The sequence below is a fragment of the Brienomyrus brachyistius genome, chromosome 18, assembly GCF_023856365.1.
Source record: "Brienomyrus brachyistius isolate T26 chromosome 18, BBRACH_0.4, whole genome shotgun sequence".
Taxonomy (NCBI): domain Eukaryota; kingdom Metazoa; phylum Chordata; class Actinopteri; order Osteoglossiformes; family Mormyridae; genus Brienomyrus; species Brienomyrus brachyistius.
The window spans coordinates 22,622,332-22,641,748 of record NC_064550.1 but is presented as its reverse complement, the minus strand read 5'-3'; the positions used below and the strand labels follow the sequence as shown (position 1 = coordinate 22,641,748).

The window sequence follows — 19,417 nt, the reverse complement described above, 5'->3', positions numbered from 1 at the left end:
CACCCTCATTATTTAATTAGCAAAACCAACTGCTTAAAAGAGTTGTCTGATTTTTCCCCGCAGCATTGCCGCTGAGTCCAGGCCGTTGCTTAGTTGTTATTTGTAGTGACTCGAAATATATCCGTAAGACAGGACTGTGGCTGGACACAAATGAATGGAAAATCAGGGCACCTTCAGTAAAGGTCCTTCGCAAACAAACAGCCAGAGACAATTGTGTGATAATTTTAATGCAAAATAATTTGCAAGCAACAAATAAACACGCATCGATAAATACGCACTTGAGCATCAGAAACGCAGGTATGAAAGGATGCGAGAGTTAAAAGGAGATTCCGTTAAGTAGTACGCAAATCCGTGGGCAGCAGCTAGATAAAAGAATTTTCCGATTGGCCTTACAAGCCCACCCCATATTTGGTAAATATAGTGCAACAGAGATGGGAGGTTCGGGTCAGCTGTCTGCATGCAGGGAAAGAATAATGCACAACAGAAAAACAAAAAAAACCTTTTTCTTAATATAACATAAGCAAACCAATGGTGCTTTTGGGAAAATCACAAAAGCTTTTTTGCATGAGTGATTGTCTTTATATTTTATGCACTGAAGCAGAACAGAACCAGCGGAACGCAACCCGACAGTTTGGTTGTCGAATGATCGTCAGCATGCCGCCGGAAGACTCCGAGATAGCAAGGTGACCTTGTCTTCCTCACTCCAGATCACAAAAACCCATGTCAGATCAACAAAAGCGAACATTCACAGACCAATCAAAGCAGACTTGCGTAAGATAAACAGAACTAACCAATGAAGGGTATATGGAGTCAGTTCTGCGGTTTAATTCCTTAAACACTGAAATATTTTGGACGGATCGGGTTTGTATGTGTCCAGGGGAAATTGCAATAAATATGCTTGACCTTCCCGAGAAATTCTTGAGAATTTGTTTGTTAAAAAAAAGTTGACTACCTCCGATCGAAGAACTAGTTTGGTCAGTTTAGTAAACAACAAGGTTTAAAACACACTCACGCCCACGTACTTTCCGAAGCGGTGGTCCTTGAACGCAGTAGTAGATGCAACTTTCAGCATTTGCTGTAAGGTTTTTTTTTTCTTCTTTTTTAATCTAAGCACATCTTTCACACAATAGCACAATAAAACGAAACTAAAAACGAAGACCTGTCAGATGTCAAGGCTGTCAGGAAAAGGGATCAATGACTGATTCTTCCTTATAAGGGCACATTTCTCATCTTAAAGGAGCTACATTTCAACCAGTCAAAAACGTTTTAACAAAGCATACATATTTCAGAAATATGTATCCAAAAACAATTTTTTGTAATAAAACCAAAATATATGTACATTTGATATATTTATATAATGTACAGTCTTAGCTGTAACACTGCTCATGTGTTGCCTTGAATCAAGACCAAGGGGCTGGTCCTCCACACAATTCCCACTGGTACCAGTGAAGGCAGGCTGTCCCAGTCCATCCCTGTACCGCTCCTCTCTTCAGTAACTGGGCTCGTCCATCTCGTCGTCGCTCCAGTTCAATGGGGCGTCCGTGCCGAAGTAACGGTCCCCAAAATTTCCTTTTGTAATAATAAAAAAAGGACAATGTATATGAACAAATGTAATATTTCCGGCCAGTGCTACACGGTTTGTTGCCACGCGCGTGTGGGAGTTAAGCCCTACAGCTCTCAGTGTGAAGCTCCTGTTTGTACAATCCTCCTGATGGTCAACGCTGTACTTTGTTGTGCCATCCTGTGCCCCGCTGTGACCCCCCCCCCCCCTCCCATGCTGGGGGGTTTAAAATCGAATGTACACCCAACACGCCCTTAAAAGCATCAGAAAGTGTTACAACTGCTGAAGGCGAGAGAGAAAATAAAACAAAACAGCGAATAAAACAGATGAAGTTGGTTTTATGTCTTTCCAAATCACAACCTTGTGTGCCGTTTTAAAGGCAAATACGGAGCTCACACAGTACTGTGAAAAAGTCTTAACCACCTGGGAAGATTAGGGATGGAAAACTGGGTTTGGGAACCACGACACTGCAATTCCTGTCATCCAACAAGATACCGGAAACAACAAGAAATTGCTGTTACTTTTTATTCTATTACTACTTACTATTTATTTACTAATATTAAATCAAATATTTTCCTTTACTTATATATTTAGCAGATACTTTTGTCCAAAACTAATGCACAAATGAGGCAGGTTGTACATCTTAGGTGTCCACACATCGCCCAGGTAGTTTTACGACTTTTGCACAGTAAAAAGGAAAAAACAAAAAAGTAAAACCCAATCCGGTCCTCAGGGACCCAGAGGTGGTCCACGTTTTTGCTCCCTCCCAGCTCCCCACTAGATTTTTGCCTACCAGGAGCTGGGAGCAAAAATGTGGACTGTCTGCGAGTCCCTGTGGACCGGATTGGGAAACACTATTTTAAAAATATGAACCCTCTGGGCCACACTCACCGATCCCGGGGATTATGTGGAAGAGGTCGTTGACCTTTTTGTCAACGGCGGTGGTGATAATCTTGACCGAAGGGAAGGCGTAAGCCACAGAATGCACCCCCATCTCCGCCATCAGCAGAGAGACCAGCTGGATCTTATCCTCCTGCACGTCGTGGTCCTGCAGAGAAGACCGGGGACGCAGTTAAAGCCAGATCATGTGTCTACGGAACTTTCTGGTAAGGGGGGGGCGGGAGGGGGGGGAAGAGGGCACTCTCACGGGCCTGGCGAGCACTCAAAAGAGAGCTCCAGTGAGAAGGCACCGGAAAAATTGTAGGCTGTCTGTTACTAATCAGGTCATTTAAGATGAGCGATAAGGTCACTGCTTTGGCTCCGTTTTCCATTAGTCGGTGATCTACCCAAATTTGCCGAATACTTACCAGCTACGCAGCTAACTGCCGGAGTCCCACAGCACCAGTGGTAAAACAGGCGCCTGATTTAGCAACATATCTCACACCAGCTCTTCTACCGTAAAGCCTGTTCCGTAGCCTGTAGTACGCTAGCTCTGTACCGCCAGGCAGACACTAACGGTCCACACAGACTATTCTGCAGGGTCTGCACGGCGCTGAAATTTTATGAACAACACAGAGCTACGGGTGCGACGCAAGGAATAATCCAACAAGCGGGGCTGTGAATTGAGGAAAAAAAAAAAAAGGAAGATAGGAGAGAGAGACAAAGGGAACGAGGAGGAGAGCCTACCAGCAGAACGCGTATAGCCATCATGGCCGCGGCCCCAGTGGACACGGTGCAGTCCATCAGGACCACGTGGTCCTCGCTGATGTCTCTGGGAAGGCGGAGGTAGTGCAGCTGTGGGGAGGGGCACAAAGCGGGGGGGGTGGGGGTCAGTGGCACAGGTGGGGACCGGAACCACAGTTCGGGGTGGGTTTGGCTTTTGCGGGCCCGTTCTCGGCGGCAGACGTGTTAATCACCCCGTTGGAGGAGGACTGACACCAAGCTTTCCAGCTGGACCAGATTTTGTCTCCAATCTCAGTTTGTTAGAAATATGCAACAGTCAAATAGCTTATTTTTCATATTTAAAATTAGCAATACGGCATTTGGCTCGGGGACACAGAAACACTCCCATGTTCAGTTTGCGGGTGGATTCAGCGAAGCACCTCCGGTTCTCCTGTGTCTTGGTTGGTCTGGATGAGGATCTTGCCGATGCGGACGTCCTTGCACACTGCCCGGAGTGCCGGCTCCATAGTCTCTCCCGCACGCAGGATGGAGACACCTGTGATCTGGAGAACGCAGAGAGAGCGTGAGGCTGACCCTGCGCTGTGACCCCAGAGCTATGGAGAGCAAGATGGGGCAGGTGAAGAGAAGCATTCTGGGGGACCTGAACCTGCACTCGTACTGGCGCAAATGGCAAATATAGGATTTATCGATTTTAATTGTATTTGTCATTCAGCTACCTGGAGTTCGATAAACATACATGAAATGTAAATAAATGAATGAAAAGCGAGAGGATGTGTGATGTTCAGGACACTCACCCTCTTCCCGTGGAAAGTCCTGCCTTCGTAGTCGTGTCCCTGGGGGGTCTTGACGACGTGGGGCTGCAGGGTGCAGAGGTAGAGATGCCGTAACACAATGGGGACAGCCGTATTGATGCACGCGGGTCACAGGTCAGAGGGAGACAAAACACAAACCTTTCCATTAAATCGCAGGAGGTCATGCCTGCAACCCAATTTACACCCTACTTTGAATGTAACCTAGAAACGCAGCGTCGAGGAGCAGGATATTCAGACCCCCACGCCAGCGCCGCTTTCTATAATAAGATCTCGCACCGCAATGAGTGTCTGGGCCCAATCTCTGTCGGCGGGTTACAAAGTTTCCATGCTGGCGGAAGGGCTGCAGTTTACAGCCTTACTCTCACGCCAGCTCACACGCAAACACACACACCCACGCACAGCCTACCTGGGAAGGCAGGAAGGACAGGGCGTGTTCGATGAGCAAGCGCATCAGCCTCTTCGAGTAGAAGATGAACTCATCCCGGCTGGTGTCCTTATTCCTGCCCACGGGACGAGAGCGAGCAGAAAGTTTGATGCCCGCCACCAAAAGCAGCTCCTGTCACAGATGACCCGTCTGTCCTGTTAACTCTTCTAATGGACCCAAAAAATGCAGACTTCGTGGTTTCCTGAATAGTGAACCGGCTCAAAACATTCCGTGATAAGAAGATGCCTTCACTGGCATTGTACAAATACAGTGAAATGTTGTCTGGGGCAAGTCTGTAGAAGCAGTTAAGGATGAAATACACACACACACACACAGCTCTAAAAAAATTAAGAGATCACTCTCTTGTTAAATCCTGGTTTAATCCTGGTTCTGCTGGCAGAAGGCTACACTGGGAGGCAAGGCTGCCTCCAGGCATACATTTCTAGGACAGCAGTACACAAAAACACTGTGAAACAGAACATTCTGAGAATGACCAAAAGCGAGCCAGGCAGAGGGAGAAAGCGGCTTTCTAACATATATGACATAGATGAATTTCTCATGAATTGTAGAATCACCTCAAGTAACCTTCAGCAGGAATGGGAAACATTAAGTGCTGGTGTGAAGTGCACTGCTAGGACAGTTCATATCAGGCTCCTAGAAGCAGGACTGAAGTCCCATAAAGCAACCAAGGAGCTCTTCATTAATGAGAAACAGAGAAGAACCAGGCTGGAGTTTGTAAAACATGTGTAATTTACACAGAAGCTTATCCATAAACTGAAAAATGGGGGGAACTGAAAATTGTGCTGTGGTCTCTGTAACAATGAATGTGTGTGTGTGTATATATATATTACATACATTCCCAAACCGTTCCCACAAAGTCAGGAGCATGGGAATTGTCCGAAATGGCTTTGAATGCTGCAGCACTAAGAGTTCCTTTCACTGGAACTAAGGGGCCAAGCCCAACCCCTGAAAAACAACCCCACACCATAACCCCCCCTCCACCAAACATAAGACTTGGCACAATGCAGTCAGGCAAGTACCGTTCTCCTGGCAACTGCCAAACTCAGACCCGCCCATCGGATTGCCAGACAGAGCAGCACAATTTGTCACTCCAGAGAACACGTCTCCACTGCTCTAGAGTCCAGTGGCGGCGTGTTTCACACCACTGCATCTGATGGTTTGCATTGCACTTGGTGATGTGAGGCTGGGATGTAGCTGCTCAGCCATGGAAACCCAATCCATGAAGTTCTCTGTGCACTGTTCTTCAGCTGATCTGAAGGCCCTACAAAGTTTGGGCTATTGACTCTGCTGACAGTTGGCGACGTCTGCACTGTGCCTCAGCATGCCTTGTCCCCGCTCTGTGATTTTACGTGACCTACCACTTCATGGCTGAGTTGCTGTCGTTCCCAATCGCTTCCACTTTGTTATGATACCGCTAACAGTGGACCGTGGAATATTTAGTATTGAGGAGATTTCACGAATGGACTTACTGCACAGGTGGCATCCCATCCTGTCACGGTACCACGCTTGAATTCACTGAGCTCCTCAAAGTGACACATTCTTTCGCAAATGTTTGTAGAAGCAGCCAGCATGCCTAGGTGCTTGATTTTATACACCTGTGGCTATGGAAGCGATTGGAACAACTGAATTCAATGACTGGGTGTCCCAATGCTTTTGGCAATATAGTGTATATATGTACACACACACACACAAATTTATACGCACTACAGAATACAGTGGTTCATGTGACCTGAAAGGGGGAGGCTGGGACATGAGGACCGATGGAGGAGGACCCCCAGTGGGCTCCCCAGCAGGGTGGCCGCGGAAAAGGAGGGCATAACCAACAGGTGTGAGCAAAAGAACGGGGGAGGGGCTTGTGTTAGACAGTAAGCATCGGGGGTGTGTGTGTGTGTGTGTGGGGGGGGGGGGATTCACTGACCTGATGATGGTGTGCATACCCCGGACTTGGGGGGTGCTCTCCAGTACACTGAGGGTCTCAGGGAGGGGCTGGGCTTGGTGGGCCGAAGCAAGGGCTGCCCTGCAATCATGATGACCACGAAGGGCAGGGACAATCAGAGTCCGAGAAAGAGAGAGCCAGCGGGGGGCACAAAACACACACACACACACACCCAAAAGGGGTATAATCTCTATCTGCCCCCCCCCCGCATGCCCGTCTGGCACAGCCATTCCTTATGCCCGCGGACAGGGTGTGGCAGGTCCACGCCGTAACAGACAAGCCAGAGACAAAACACAGCAATCAGCAGGCAGGAGGAGTGGAAAGGGGCGTTAGTCTGATTTCCACACTAAATGGGGGTCTCTCCCCGCAAAAAGCGTGCTGTTAAACCCTTACACAAATGACAGTACCTCCTTCAGGATTTAATCAGGGATGTGGCAAAGCTTTTTATTTGACCCCAATTCTTCACTGATGAGCAGAGGGTACTGCGGGGTCCGAATCAGAGCCAAAAATTGGGAGTGAAATCTATAACAGAAGAATTATTGCAAAGCAGCTTCCAGACATCACAGATAAAGCACTGAAGGAGGCTGAATCTGTTCAGGGTTCTATAAGGAAACATAAGAAAAGCTTAATGACGAAATGATTTTCCAACCATCGCCACTTATTTAGCAAAGGGATCGCGGTGTTAGTACCTATATATCAGTAATAATTTCGCTAACCGACATTTTCTGTTTATAGGCTGCCTCTCTGAGCTAAACACGCCACGTCTATTAAAATGTCGCGGAGCAATGGCTAATTTGGCATTAGCAGGAAACCGCGCATTTATGCCATTTAAAAAAAAAATAAACTACAAAAGTATTTTCATCTACTCGATTCCCTGTTAATGTCATTATTTGATTGTTTTAAGGTAACCGACACGATTTATGCGGCCTGAATAAACAGACGAACGTTTAACACATACATTTGACGATTTTTTTTTTTTTTACTAGCAATACATTTTTTTTTAAACTTTAGAGATACTCTATTTATCCAGAAGGAAATGTAGGTTTTTATTACTACGTTTAAATGTTGCCAAAACGATATAAGGTAAATAAAATTTAAATTCGAATAAATTCGTTCTTTCAAGAGGCCAGCGCATTTCGCAAAAAAATTGCCTAACAAGACTGACCTGACGATGGATGGAAGGACGGATAATTTATTGATCTCGAGGTAAATTAATTCCTCGGAAATATATTACAAGGTCGGCCTATTAATAAGCAAATAAACGACCACAAAATGAATTTAAACACCTAAAATTAACAAGTGAGAGTTTATACGTGAGGGAAGTGAGATGTTAAGAGAGATGCACGCGGCTCAGCCACCAAAGCTTAATGCAGTCAGTCCGGTTACAACGCGATTAATACGTTCCTGAAGAACCTAGCTTCCGCCAAAATCGTGTACTAAAATACACATACCCAATAGGAAAAATAGGGTTAGGGGAACGCGACTACAAAACTTATTAACTTATGCCAAACAAGATTATTTAAATAAAAGCAGTGATACCGGTAGCTAATATTGTAATTATATGCGTAATTTAGAAATGTCTTTTAGAAGTGAAAACCGGTTCAACCGATTCACTGAAAATCGGTTCAAAAACGATTCGTTCAAGAATATAGGACACCACCATTCCCTTGGATAGCTGTTCTGCGTGTCTATTGCTATGACCCTATTGCTTTGTAGTTCGCCTAGTGCTGTTCTCTCCAACTGAAAATCGCGCAAATACTAAAGCAATTCAGTGTTTTATTGGACTGGGGTAGTATGACAATATGTCAACACATTCGCGGTGTGATATTACGCATTGTGGCAGGACTGACCGTATATGCGATTGTTTCGCTGTTGGTCATAGGCGCATTAATGTGACACAGAGTATTATAAGTATTATAAATATTTAATGGTGTTCAAAGCACAATGATTTTCTGTGATTTTCTTATTAAAACCTAACTTCATTATATTACTACTCCGTTCAGTTAATTTTTCTGAAACTGACATCGTTAGTTTCTAACTTGTGCGTTTTAGGGCATTATTACGTAGCATGGAACCCTTCGGTAACGGTATTAATCTGGATATCGTGCTTGTTTACGGAACGTTTAAACATTTTAAAAGCTTCCATTTCACTGAATGTACTTAAGATTTATGCGATCTTTAGTCATAATCAATGCGCCAAAACCATACTTCAAATCAAAAGCCACGAATTAAGTTTTTGTCACACGTAAACATAAATCGTATGCAAAGGTCCTCACATATCCCAGCGGAGCTTCCTCTATGGAGAGAAGGGTTGACGGAAACATTGGCAGAATCATGGAGGGAGAAAAGAAACACAAAACGAACGAACAAACAAACAAAAAGGGAAACAGGCACATTATACCAGATGAATGAGAATATAGATGTTTCACCATGCAAGGCAGCCCCGACTGTTGAATCTGCATTCATCACTGCCTGTCGATTAAATGCGTTGAAAGCATAGAAGTGGGTGGAGGGGAAAGTCCCGTCGGACTCGAGCTCACACATCAGATACCGAGGCTGAGCCAGTCATCTTGTAGCGGGGGAAAGGCGCTCGCGGGCGGCGTGATGAATGCACAGCCGCGGTCTGGGCTGTCACTGAGCCCCGTTCAACATCCTGTGTCTAAAAAGCCGTGTCGTCGCGACGGGCTTACCTAATGGAAAAAACTAAAACACCCGGCCTTTTCACTTTTGATTGGGGTGGATACTGGAAAGTTAATCGTAAGTGAGACACTCGTCTTACAATGGTGTAAAAGCTACATCCGGGGGAGAAAAGGTGCCACAGTCGGATATTTTTAGACACAGAATGCATGTGGAGGAACGGAGCGGCTGCATGGTGATTTGACTGAATTTTATTTATATAGGAAAGGATTTTTTCAAAGTGTCAAACAGCCTGCTGCAGTTCATTAACCAGAACTGCCCTCACATCAACTTATAACAATAATAATAATTATTATTAATCCCCAAATATGCCTGCTGTTTGTAATTACACTTCGTTTGTTTACTTAGGAGACTTTTCTAAAATCATGTACTCTTTTTTCCCTTTTTTTGAGAAAGCAGGGTGAGACCGTCCTTAGAACAACTGGGGGTTAAGGGCCTCGCTCAGGGGCCCCGCAGTGACCCAGCACTGTCAGAAAAATGACCAATTTGTACCATTGAGGGTAAAATTACTCATCACTGGGGCTGTACCCTCAAAGGTCTGCCAACTGTACTCTAGCTGTAGGTAAATATACCTTTTAAGGTACAGAAATGGACTTGGGGGAACAGATCTGTACCATTGGGGTACATTAATGCTGCTTTGTACTTTGGGAAAGACAGCTGTATCAAGACTGTACACTTTTTTCTGACAGAGTGGGATTTGAACCAGCGACCTTCTGATGTCACAGCATCTAAACACACTGAGCCACACGCCTCCCTCAGTTGCTTCGGGCTCTTGAATTTGGGCTGAATATAAGGGAAAGAAAAGCACCACGGTTTGGAGGAACGTGCAAATCTGTCGCTCTGCGGAGGAATCGAGTCTGTGGGAGGTGGGGCGGTGCAGCAGACTGGCCGACTGAGGGAAGCGGGGGGGGGGGGAGCGGCAGAGTGGTAAAAGGGTGAGTTACTGTACCTGACGCTGAGCTCACGCTGCGTGGACACAGTGCGAGCGGTCCAGGTAAGGCAAGGCCAAAGGCAGGCGAACGGGAGATACAACAAAACACGTGAACCTCCATCCCCATCCATTAGTGCACACAGGAAGCGATGAATACGCATTAGGTGCCACTTTGGTCTCTCGAAAATTTACCGTGAATATTATGTCGTCTGAAGCGGGCTGGATTTTTTCCCTAACGCACTAAATATACTTCACATCAAATGGCCATTAAATCTTCCTGACATTTTACAAATGAAGTCCCTCCTTGGTCCATAATTATTACTTATGTGACCATGCATTAGTTGTAGATGGTCCCTAGCTCTGGTTTATTATCACCTGGGCTCCTGGTTTAATAAATGTTGAACACCCCCTGCTGTCATGAAACAAAGCAAATAACTACTACGCAGACAGAGGCTGTTCAGTTTAACCTCTCCTCCACTAGAGGGCAGAAGCACACCAAGCAAGTAGCATTTGAGGCTTAACTTCGGGTGGAGAAGGAGAGCGAATTTTTATAACATTATGCAATTGCATACTGTGAAAGGGAAACAGCACAATTCTTGAATGGAGATGGGGAGGGAGCTCAAACACCTGAATATAGTATGAAATATCTTTGTCCACATAAACTCCTAGCTCCGCGACTTCCTGGAAAACAATGGCAATGACACTGCGTCGGTAACCGAGTGATTCATAGGAGATTTTTTTGATCTAACCGCCACTATTTACTGCCAGAAATGCAACTAAATCCAGCCGCTCTCCGAGACACAAATTGAGTACAGAGCGGTGCAAAAATACAGCATCTGTCTTCAATCGAAATGTTACATCGATCTTGGCTTGGCTTGTATGGTTTGGAAAGCAGACTTCACACATGCGAAGCATGCATGTTTCACCTCCCAGCACGTCATGCAGGCAAACGGCATGCAAACTTCGTTCAGTCTGTGAAAGCCGCCCATCTCTCAGTGTCACGAACACTTTTGGCCCAGAGGCTGCTACTTATTTAGCTACAAGACAAGCAAGTGGAATCCCCTGAATCTCTCTAAGGGCTAAATATTGCCTATGTTAAGAAAGTCACACACAATCAAAGCTTTGAGACCTCATGTCAATAAACAAAAGCCCTAGACTGGAGAAAGTTCTATGAGGTCAGTGTTCTGCCACAATCCAGAATGGCGGTCACATGCCCTGATGTATCTCAAGATGCATTTGCATAAGGCCTGTGAGCTGAGGACCAGCTCACGAAGCACATACCTCTACGCAAACATTTGGCTGTAGCACTAAATTAAACCCTTCAATTGCCATTCAAATGCTTACAGACTTATTTACCAACTACCTGAAGGCTCAAAATGTAAACAATTCACCTTTTTCAAAATCCAAAACAGCCCAGGCTGTGACACACTTGAATTAACGCAACAGCCCCCACCCCAGTGGGCTCCCCCCCACCCCACAGAAGCAGAAAAGCGCTCTCACTCACTTCCTCCAGTTGGCTGTGCACGTGCTGGACAATCAGGTCGATGGCAACCATGTTGCCCCCACCTGGGAAGAAAGGGCAGGGAGGTAAACTCGAGACCCATCAGTCCATTGGGATGCTTGAAATAATCTCTCTCACTGAATTGTGTTAAATAACTAGCCTAGCGATAGCACCTGGAAGTTCAAGTCAGACTAGCAGTCAGCACCAACAGGGTGACCCATGTGCAGTGATCCTACTGACCGAAGGTGTTAGGGCATTATTATTATTATTATTATTGCACAATTTGCATACCCTTCATTGTCTCTGTTACTGGTCTGTTTATTTGGTGAAATGCAGTGATTCTGTATCTCTCTATCCTATGATAACAATGTGCCTGAAAACGGCTGGATGATGCAGTCAGGAAGCCCGTGGTCATGACCTCAGGATGGGCGTATGGGTGCGGCAGCCAAGGAAGCCTCACCGCGGGGCACCACGATGTCCGCCAGGCGCATGGTGGGCTCGATATACTGCTCGAAGGCCGGCTTCACGAACTTGTTGTACTGCTTGATGACGCCGTCGATCTCGCGGCCACGCTCCGTGATGTCACGTCGCAGCCGGCGCACCAGTCGGATGTCCGAATCAGTGTCCACGAAGATCTTCATGTCCAGGAGCTGGGGGAGGAGTGGCAGGGATTTCGGCGATCCGGGTTACATCGGTGATGGGAATGCAGAGAGGGAGGCGTCGAGGATGGAAGAAACCTTACCTTCAGGATCTCTTTATCTGTGAAGGACATGATACCCTCGAAGATGATCACACTGGCTCCATATACCGTTTTCTAGAAAGTGTGAGAAAGAGAAGGAAGAATTGCAGGACTTGAAACTCTCTAAAGATAGAAACAAATGTTACTTTATGTCTGTGAAGTTTCATACATGTTCAGGTAAAAACATATTTTAATGTTCCCCTCATTTGCTGACTAAAGCTGCATGTTCTATATATTGCATATTACCTGCAAATTTGGTTGTTGATTATACCTCAGCAAATGAGGCTTAGATACAAGAACTGAAACCAAATGTCACCTGGTCCTTTTCCTCAGAGGAACCGTGTGATGATGTTGCTGTAGCAACAGCAAACAAAGCCTGGCCATGTGCTTGCGAGCATGCAAGCTGCTAGAGGTGGCTACTGGCGGCTTTGGGGGCCTCACCCACTCCTTCTGCCGCCCGTGTATGGTGAAGTCGTACACGGGAATCTTCACACTCTTCCCCTGCTTCAGCTTGAGCAGCGTTGCCCCCAGGAGGTCGAAGTCAAACGCGTCTGGATGGTCGAAGTTGTAGTCATTGCTGGCGGCTAAGGCCTGCTGCTCCTTGGTGAGAACCTGTGGTGGAGGAGCCCTGAAAAGAGTCAGCGTCTGTACCACCAAGCCCTGGAGGTACATCTTTTCTCCCCATGAAGGTCAGCTGAAGTTAGCAGGACTAAATTTAGGGCGTGATCAGGACACTCTGACCCCTTTCTGCCTCAAGCCAAGTGGTTGCTGTTTACTCCTCTACCAGGGCATTTGGCAACCTCTTCTTTACTTCCCTGCCCCCCACCTGCAATTGGCTAATCAAAAGGGGCTTTATAATTAACAGTGTAATGAAAATCCTGCAGCACCTGGCAGGGCCATAGACTGGAGTCTGATGACTGAGACTGTGTCAACTAGGCTTTGGCATTGGGCAAGCTTATTTACTGACACAAACGGGAACGTAGGTCTCCCCAATCACCAGAACCCAAGGCTGCTCTGGGAGTCATGTTGTAAGTCATGGGGTTTTCAGAGGAAACTGCAGAAATAAAATGCCTAGGCCATTGACAGAGAACTGTTGCTATGATGACTTTCAAAGGACCCTGACCACAATCTACAACAAGACACCTCAGCCTGCAGGAAAATGTAAAATCAGCCAAACGCAGCTGCTGGGAGTGATAGGGCTTCTGTGATGGCATCCCACCCCCAAACTCATGCATATCATTCAGGAATCCCATTATCTTCCCCTCCCTCCCCAAGAGACGACGCTATAAATTTGGGGGGGGGTTTAAACAGGCCAGGAATGTCTGGGTGACCTGGTTTTAGGGAAGGAGAAGAACGGGGGAAGGCCACATCAAATGATCAGATCAGCTCCCAACAGGCTGATGTTATCCTGAGAACCTCCATATCTTGGGAGGGCCATTCAGTTCGGCTCCCTTCCTACCCAGCCCCTCATGCCAGCATCTTTCTCAGCCTTGCCTTATAGAAGGAGTCCATGGACAGAAGTACCACCCAGGGCACATCCAGGGCTTCGATGATCTTCTGGGCCGCTGTGGTCTTCCCAGAGGCGCTACCGCCGCACAACCCTTGGATGGAGCGGCGAGAGAATCGGGGTCAAGGTAGTCTAAGCAACGTTAACAGGCAAGCGGCCTACGAGTGCCGGCGGGGCAAGCGGCCTACGAGTGCCGGCGGGGCAAGCGGCCTACGAGTGCCGGCGGGGCAAGCGGCCTACGAGTGCCGGCGGGGCAAGCGGCCTACGAGTGCCGGCGGGGCAAGCGGCCTACGAGTGCCGGCGGGGCAAGCGGCCTACGAGTGCCGGCGGGGCAAGCGGCCTACGAGTGCCGGCGGGGTAAATGGTTAAGGAGTATCAGTGGGCAAACGGTCAAGGAGCGTCAAGGGGCAAACATTTGAGGAGTGCCAGCGAGCAAACGGGAAACGTTTCGGGCACAGTCACACGTTGCTCTCCACCATGCACTGTGTTAGTATGCTTTTATTCATCCATACTGGAAAATAAACGGATGACTGGATGTGTTACCACCAGCAGCGGATAAGTGTCCGCGTCTGAGTAGCGACACTGGTGCACGGCCACACAACTGGAGGCACTAGGTTGACCTACCGATGATGAAAGCTTCCTTAGACTGCGTGCCATGCTCGTTGTACCAGGGCGGCCGTCCCGCCGTGTAGATCGTCCGCTTGCTGGTCCGCAGCAGGGGGGGCTCAGACTTGCACTGGCTGGTAGTGCGTTTCCGTGGGGACAGGCCTGTGCTGACGGGGGGCAAGAGCCTGTCTAAGGAATCCTCACTGCTGCTGCTGGAAGAGAGAGAGAGCCCATCAGGTGCGCGTCTCACTGTGAAGGCCGGCTCAGTTGGGTCTTCCCCATGTACGAGCTGCCCATTGTATCGCTTTAACGCTCAGGTTTAAGGTTTGAACACCCAGTGCAATGTAGGACAAGCAACTCCTCCCTATGTACTCTGTGAATCTAAATATACTTATCTGGTTTTAATGAGTACCTAATAGAGGGAGGGAAAAGCTTAGGATGTACGGTTCCTATTCAATGGTAGTTTCCTGCCTTAAAACAGATTTTGAAAAACGGGACACATCGCAGTCCGTGATTTTATCCCAGCAACTCAGCAACGAAGTAGTTCACTGCACCTATAATGTGGAACAGTGTAACTACTGTTAAAAATTTCCACGATAGACAGAGAGAGTCACCCAAAAAAATGGGAAGCCCTTCCCAAATGTGAGTGTCTGGTCAGGTCAGCTGACTAAAAGAGGACATGGAATTTGCATGCACAGGGCAGTCATGTGAGGCTGATTTCTGTAGCCCTGACACACGGCATGATACAGCAATTAATGACCTTAGGAATGAACAACAGGTTAGCAAAGAAGAGTTAACGTGCAGAACGGAAAATCTGCCATGGAAAAAAAAAAATCTGCCACTCCAGACTAAGTTTGAGCCCTCGACACTTAGCCGGAGCAGAAGAATCAATCGAAACAACCAAATTATCCATGGAACATGACAACAATACATGAAGGGGATCATTAATAATTAAAAAGAGACATTAGCCACTACAGACCATACTAATGCTTTCATTAGTGCTGCAGTTTAGAGACCCAAAGTCCAAACAGAAGTCGCCAAGCTTTATCGAATTGCTTAATGTACCACACACAGAACAGGAAAAACCAAAGGAAATGAAGAGACAGACACCTGCAACTATAAGACCGTGGAACTCCAGACTTCTGAAAATGTCGACCAGACAAAGCAGGGCATGTTTAGAGAAAGTTCCAGGCACCAGAATGCTCTCTAAGACTAGCGCTGCGCGATTATGCTCTGCCCCCCTTGCCTGAGCTTGATTACTCTAGTGCCCCTTAAATACCTGCAGGAGTCATGCTCAAGAGTCAAAGGTTAACAGAGCCTCTCCCATCTCAGACTGATTGGTCAGTGCTGAAGACAAAGGGTGGGAGTGAGGGAGGCTTGAGAGGAGACGTTTAAACTGAAACTGCGCATTCAGCAGTTGTTCAGCAGGGGCGTAGCTGGGAGAATGATTTGCCTGCATGTTACAGCTTGGCTTGCCTACTGGAGTCTGTCCAGTTCATAATTCCGATTCTACAGCACAGCACGGCAATGCAAAATGATGACAGACAGGGCACTGGCCAAAACCCCAAGCAATACAAAGTAATAAGTAAAAACAGACACATTCAGTTGAAGACATTTACCTTTTATATAACGCCTTTCACAACACAGCTGCCCCATGGGACTTGGCAACAGTTGCAGGCAATACATTGTCATATCATTTAAACAAAGTGGTGCATGAAATATGGAAAACAGATGTATAAAGTGCCACCGCTACTACTACTACTTACCATAACAAAAATAACAGTAGTGGTGATATCAGGCAAAAAAAAAAAAATTAAACGTGTTTTACAGTTTAAAATTTTATTCCTTTAATTTAAAAAAATTCTACTCAAAATAAAGAGGTCCGCCAGCTGTAAGAGACGCAGACGGCCAAAGGAAGCGAGCAGACGGGGGTGGGGGTTTACCTGCCGTCCGAGCGCAGAGCCCAGCAGCCCGATATCCGCGCCCCGGAGTATGCCGGAAGGCTGTTCATAATCAGCGGCTGGCAGGCGATCAGCACCCGAGGGTGCGCGCGAGTAACACGATGCACTGCACCGATACGACGACACTGCACCGGGAGCCCCTCCCCTCCCCTCGGCCAGGGGAAGACGGAGAGGAGACCTGAACCGAAACTATGCCTGGATTCGCGGCTCTAAGAGGAAACTTTCAGCTTCCTGGATCACGGGCGTGAGAGTGAGAAATGAAAGCATGGCGGGATCAGCGGACAGAAAGAGACAAGCGTGCCTGGCGACTCTGTTTATTAGCTGTTATTAATAGCAGGGTGTGCGTAAGGGACACTCCCCTCCACTACTGGTGACACATGCAGACACACACGCACGCAAGGTAGGAGCCCCTGGCTGATCTCATTTTGGCACTGCCCAGTCATCTGTCTGTGACATTCAGTGTGACAGTGGTTCACTAGGGTGCCTGTGGCGGGGCAGGGCGGGACACAAACTGTCTGGACGTGAGGTCCCCCCCCCCCACTCCAAACACAATAAACGGGGTTTGAACCATTTTCAGGTTGAGAAACACGCGCACAGAGTAACATAAACCAAAACACACATAAGAAAAGGCAGGCTGGGGCGAGACGGCGTTGCCAATGGCAACACGTATCCAGGGACGCAAGGGAAAGAGGAAAATACAGCGCAGCTGCCTCATGCCACTGTCCCAGGACACCTCCCCAAATCCCATCACAGGGACAAGTGGGCATAAATATCATGATGAAACACAACTCCACCCCCCAGTGGGCTTAGTTTCAGCACAACACCTCCAGGACAGGCTTGAGGGTAGGTGAATCACTGAGTGCCCTAACAGATAGTGTACAACATAATCATCCCCTTTCCTGCCAAGGGCTCCGCAGATGCTCGACCGCACACTAGATTTCACCTCAGTGTCTGGCAAAGCAAAGGCTCGTGTCCAAAATTACAGCAGGCTGGGGTGTCGATTAACAAACCACAGCGGCAGGATACCTCAGGCCTGTCGTGTGCATGTAGAAAAATAACCCATAATCTATTGAAAATAAATGAAATACAAAAAAAACAGGAATACAAAAAGATAATAAAATCATCAAACTCATTCATGCTGTACTGTACTGAAACAGGCATTATGCAACAGTCAGTGGTGACAGGTTTTACAGCAGCTGTGCATATAGGTGTCAGATTCAGGCTCCCAAAATAGGACTTAGAAGCCAGTTTGTGCTTCATTCATCTCATGCGGCATAAGTTAAACGGAAACTCCCGCTGCAGTCCAATGTGGAGGTTACATGTTTGTTTCAAGTTCGGACATTTCTTAGCCAAGTCATACAAAGTCAAAACAGAGAGGTGAGCTGCCACAAATGTAAAGAAAGTGCATTTCCCACCTTCTTAATGCAAATTGTTATTCATATACAACAAACAGGCTCATTACTTTTAAGGTAATCACAATGCTCTTTACCAGGTATTCCCAATACACCAGACCAACAACAAATCAAAAGCAGAATTTGCACATGGACCTAGAGGTTTTGTGGACTCCTGGTTAATTTCACTGAAAACCATACAATGATCCCTGATCAAACTGTGATCAGGCTCCCCTCTAATGTCTATAATTTAGCACTTTAAATCTCGTGAAACCTACTCTTATCACCTGCAGTCTGTATGTTGCACAGGGAATGTTATTTCATGTCACTGTTTACCAATATACGGACATGGTGCGACAATAAAGCCTACTTGATTTGAAACTGGCATTAAACACCGCGGCACTTTATTTACTTTGTTTTAGATGTACAGAGAAGTGCATACTTAGGCTTGGCGTTTTTTGCCCGAGTAAATACTGACCGGTGTTCATTTCTGAAAGATTACGCTACTTATAATATATTAAAAACCACACTCTGACCAACCATGGACGACCTACTTAATCAGAGAAATGTTCTAAACATATCACCAATATACTAGTAATATTAGTTTAGTAGGGGTAAAACGGAGGGGTAAAACGCGATAAAAAAAATCTACTTTTATCACGAGCTCCTGGATATGTACCAACATCACTTAATCACGTGTGCAAGACAACTGCAGCCCGGCAGCTAGACGCGCTCCCGATCTCCGTGCCTGCGCCTGGCAGCTGAGGGAAGCGTTCATTTATGTTACTGCGTCCTCTTGTGGCACAGCAGGTAGCTAGAAAGTGTGGGGTGTTTCGCAAAGTTTACCCAAGTACCACAAGACTTTATTTACTTTGTAAAATAAATAAATTATATAAAAGGTCGCTTTTTGTATTAAATGCGGTTGTGAAGTGTGTTCTGCCACAAGGTTCGGTCCGGCAGTGACGAGCCACACAGTGCACGTCGCTTCCCCACAACCTTTCTGGAGCAAGGAGGCTGTATTTGGGTTTGGGTCGTAACATTACAGGCAGCTTATTTCTCGTGTGGGATGGGTAAGGAAAAAGCCGGACCACGGGAAAAGACCTGCCGCCGGACGGTGCATTTTTAGAAAGCCGTCTCACATTGTTGGTGGATAATTACACATTGGGGAAGCCGCAGATTGCGCAAGCGATCGGCGAATGTCGCGTGTCACATCGCCGCCACGTTTCACCGACGCTTCCTGCCTGGCGCCTTTCGGTCTCACCGTTACCATGTTCAAACCGGGCGAGCGTCAGTCGTGCATTTCGCAAACTAAATTCCAGCCGTGTAAAGGCACCGCCGCCCCAGCGTTTGGCAATAAGGCGGAACTCACCTATCAGACCGAGAGGAAGTCTTCTCCACACGCTCCATCTCGGCGGAGGTTATCCCTTCCGTGAACACAGCAGACATAGCTGTCCTCCTTTCCTGACAATCAGCTGTCACGGCCGCCCCCGATGCATGCCGGGTGATGCAGTTCTATCAGCCGTTGGGGCAACCCGCGATGCATGCCGGGAGATGAAGTTCTACTATCAGCCGTTGGGGCAACCAACGATGCATGCCGGGGGATGTAGTTCTACTATTAGCTGTCGGGGCCACGCGCCCTGCTGGACGATTCAGTTCCACAGATGGTGGGCTATGTAAGTTATTTTCGGTGAATTCAGATTCCTTTCA

The 19,417-nt window shown here is 47.1% G+C and overlaps 1 protein-coding gene across 7 annotated transcripts; it reads right to left on the bottom strand.

Annotated features, from left to right (window-relative positions):
• Nucleotides 1-209: 209 nt before the first annotated feature.
• On the bottom strand, nucleotides 210-19,222 carry LOC125712862 (uridine-cytidine kinase-like 1). Of its 7 annotated transcripts, none has more exons than XM_048983394.1 (15): nucleotides 19,080-19,222; nucleotides 14,377-14,570; nucleotides 13,740-13,846; nucleotides 12,687-12,857; nucleotides 12,249-12,320; nucleotides 11,967-12,156; nucleotides 11,510-11,571; nucleotides 10,024-10,040; nucleotides 6,360-6,458; nucleotides 4,403-4,496; nucleotides 3,979-4,041; nucleotides 3,604-3,726; nucleotides 3,188-3,295; nucleotides 2,453-2,609; nucleotides 210-1,569 (listed from the first exon to the last, which is right to left on the bottom strand). In XM_048983394.1, exons 1-15 carry the CDS (start codon nucleotides 19,154-19,156, stop codon nucleotides 1,490-1,492), a joined length of 1,614 nt encoding a protein of 537 aa, XP_048839351.1. In that variant the 5' UTR covers nucleotides 19,157-19,222; the 3' UTR covers nucleotides 210-1,489. The 7 variants fall into 7 exon arrangements, with proteins under 7 accessions (XP_048839351.1, XP_048839350.1, XP_048839352.1 ...); XM_048983393.1 differs by lacking the exon at nucleotides 10,024-10,040 and adding an exon at nucleotides 8,654-8,673; XM_048983395.1 differs by lacking the exon at nucleotides 10,024-10,040 and adding an exon at nucleotides 8,654-8,673 and having other exon boundaries at nucleotides 14,377-14,567; nucleotides 19,080-19,209.
• Between the last annotated feature and the right edge of the window lie 195 nt (nucleotides 19,223-19,417).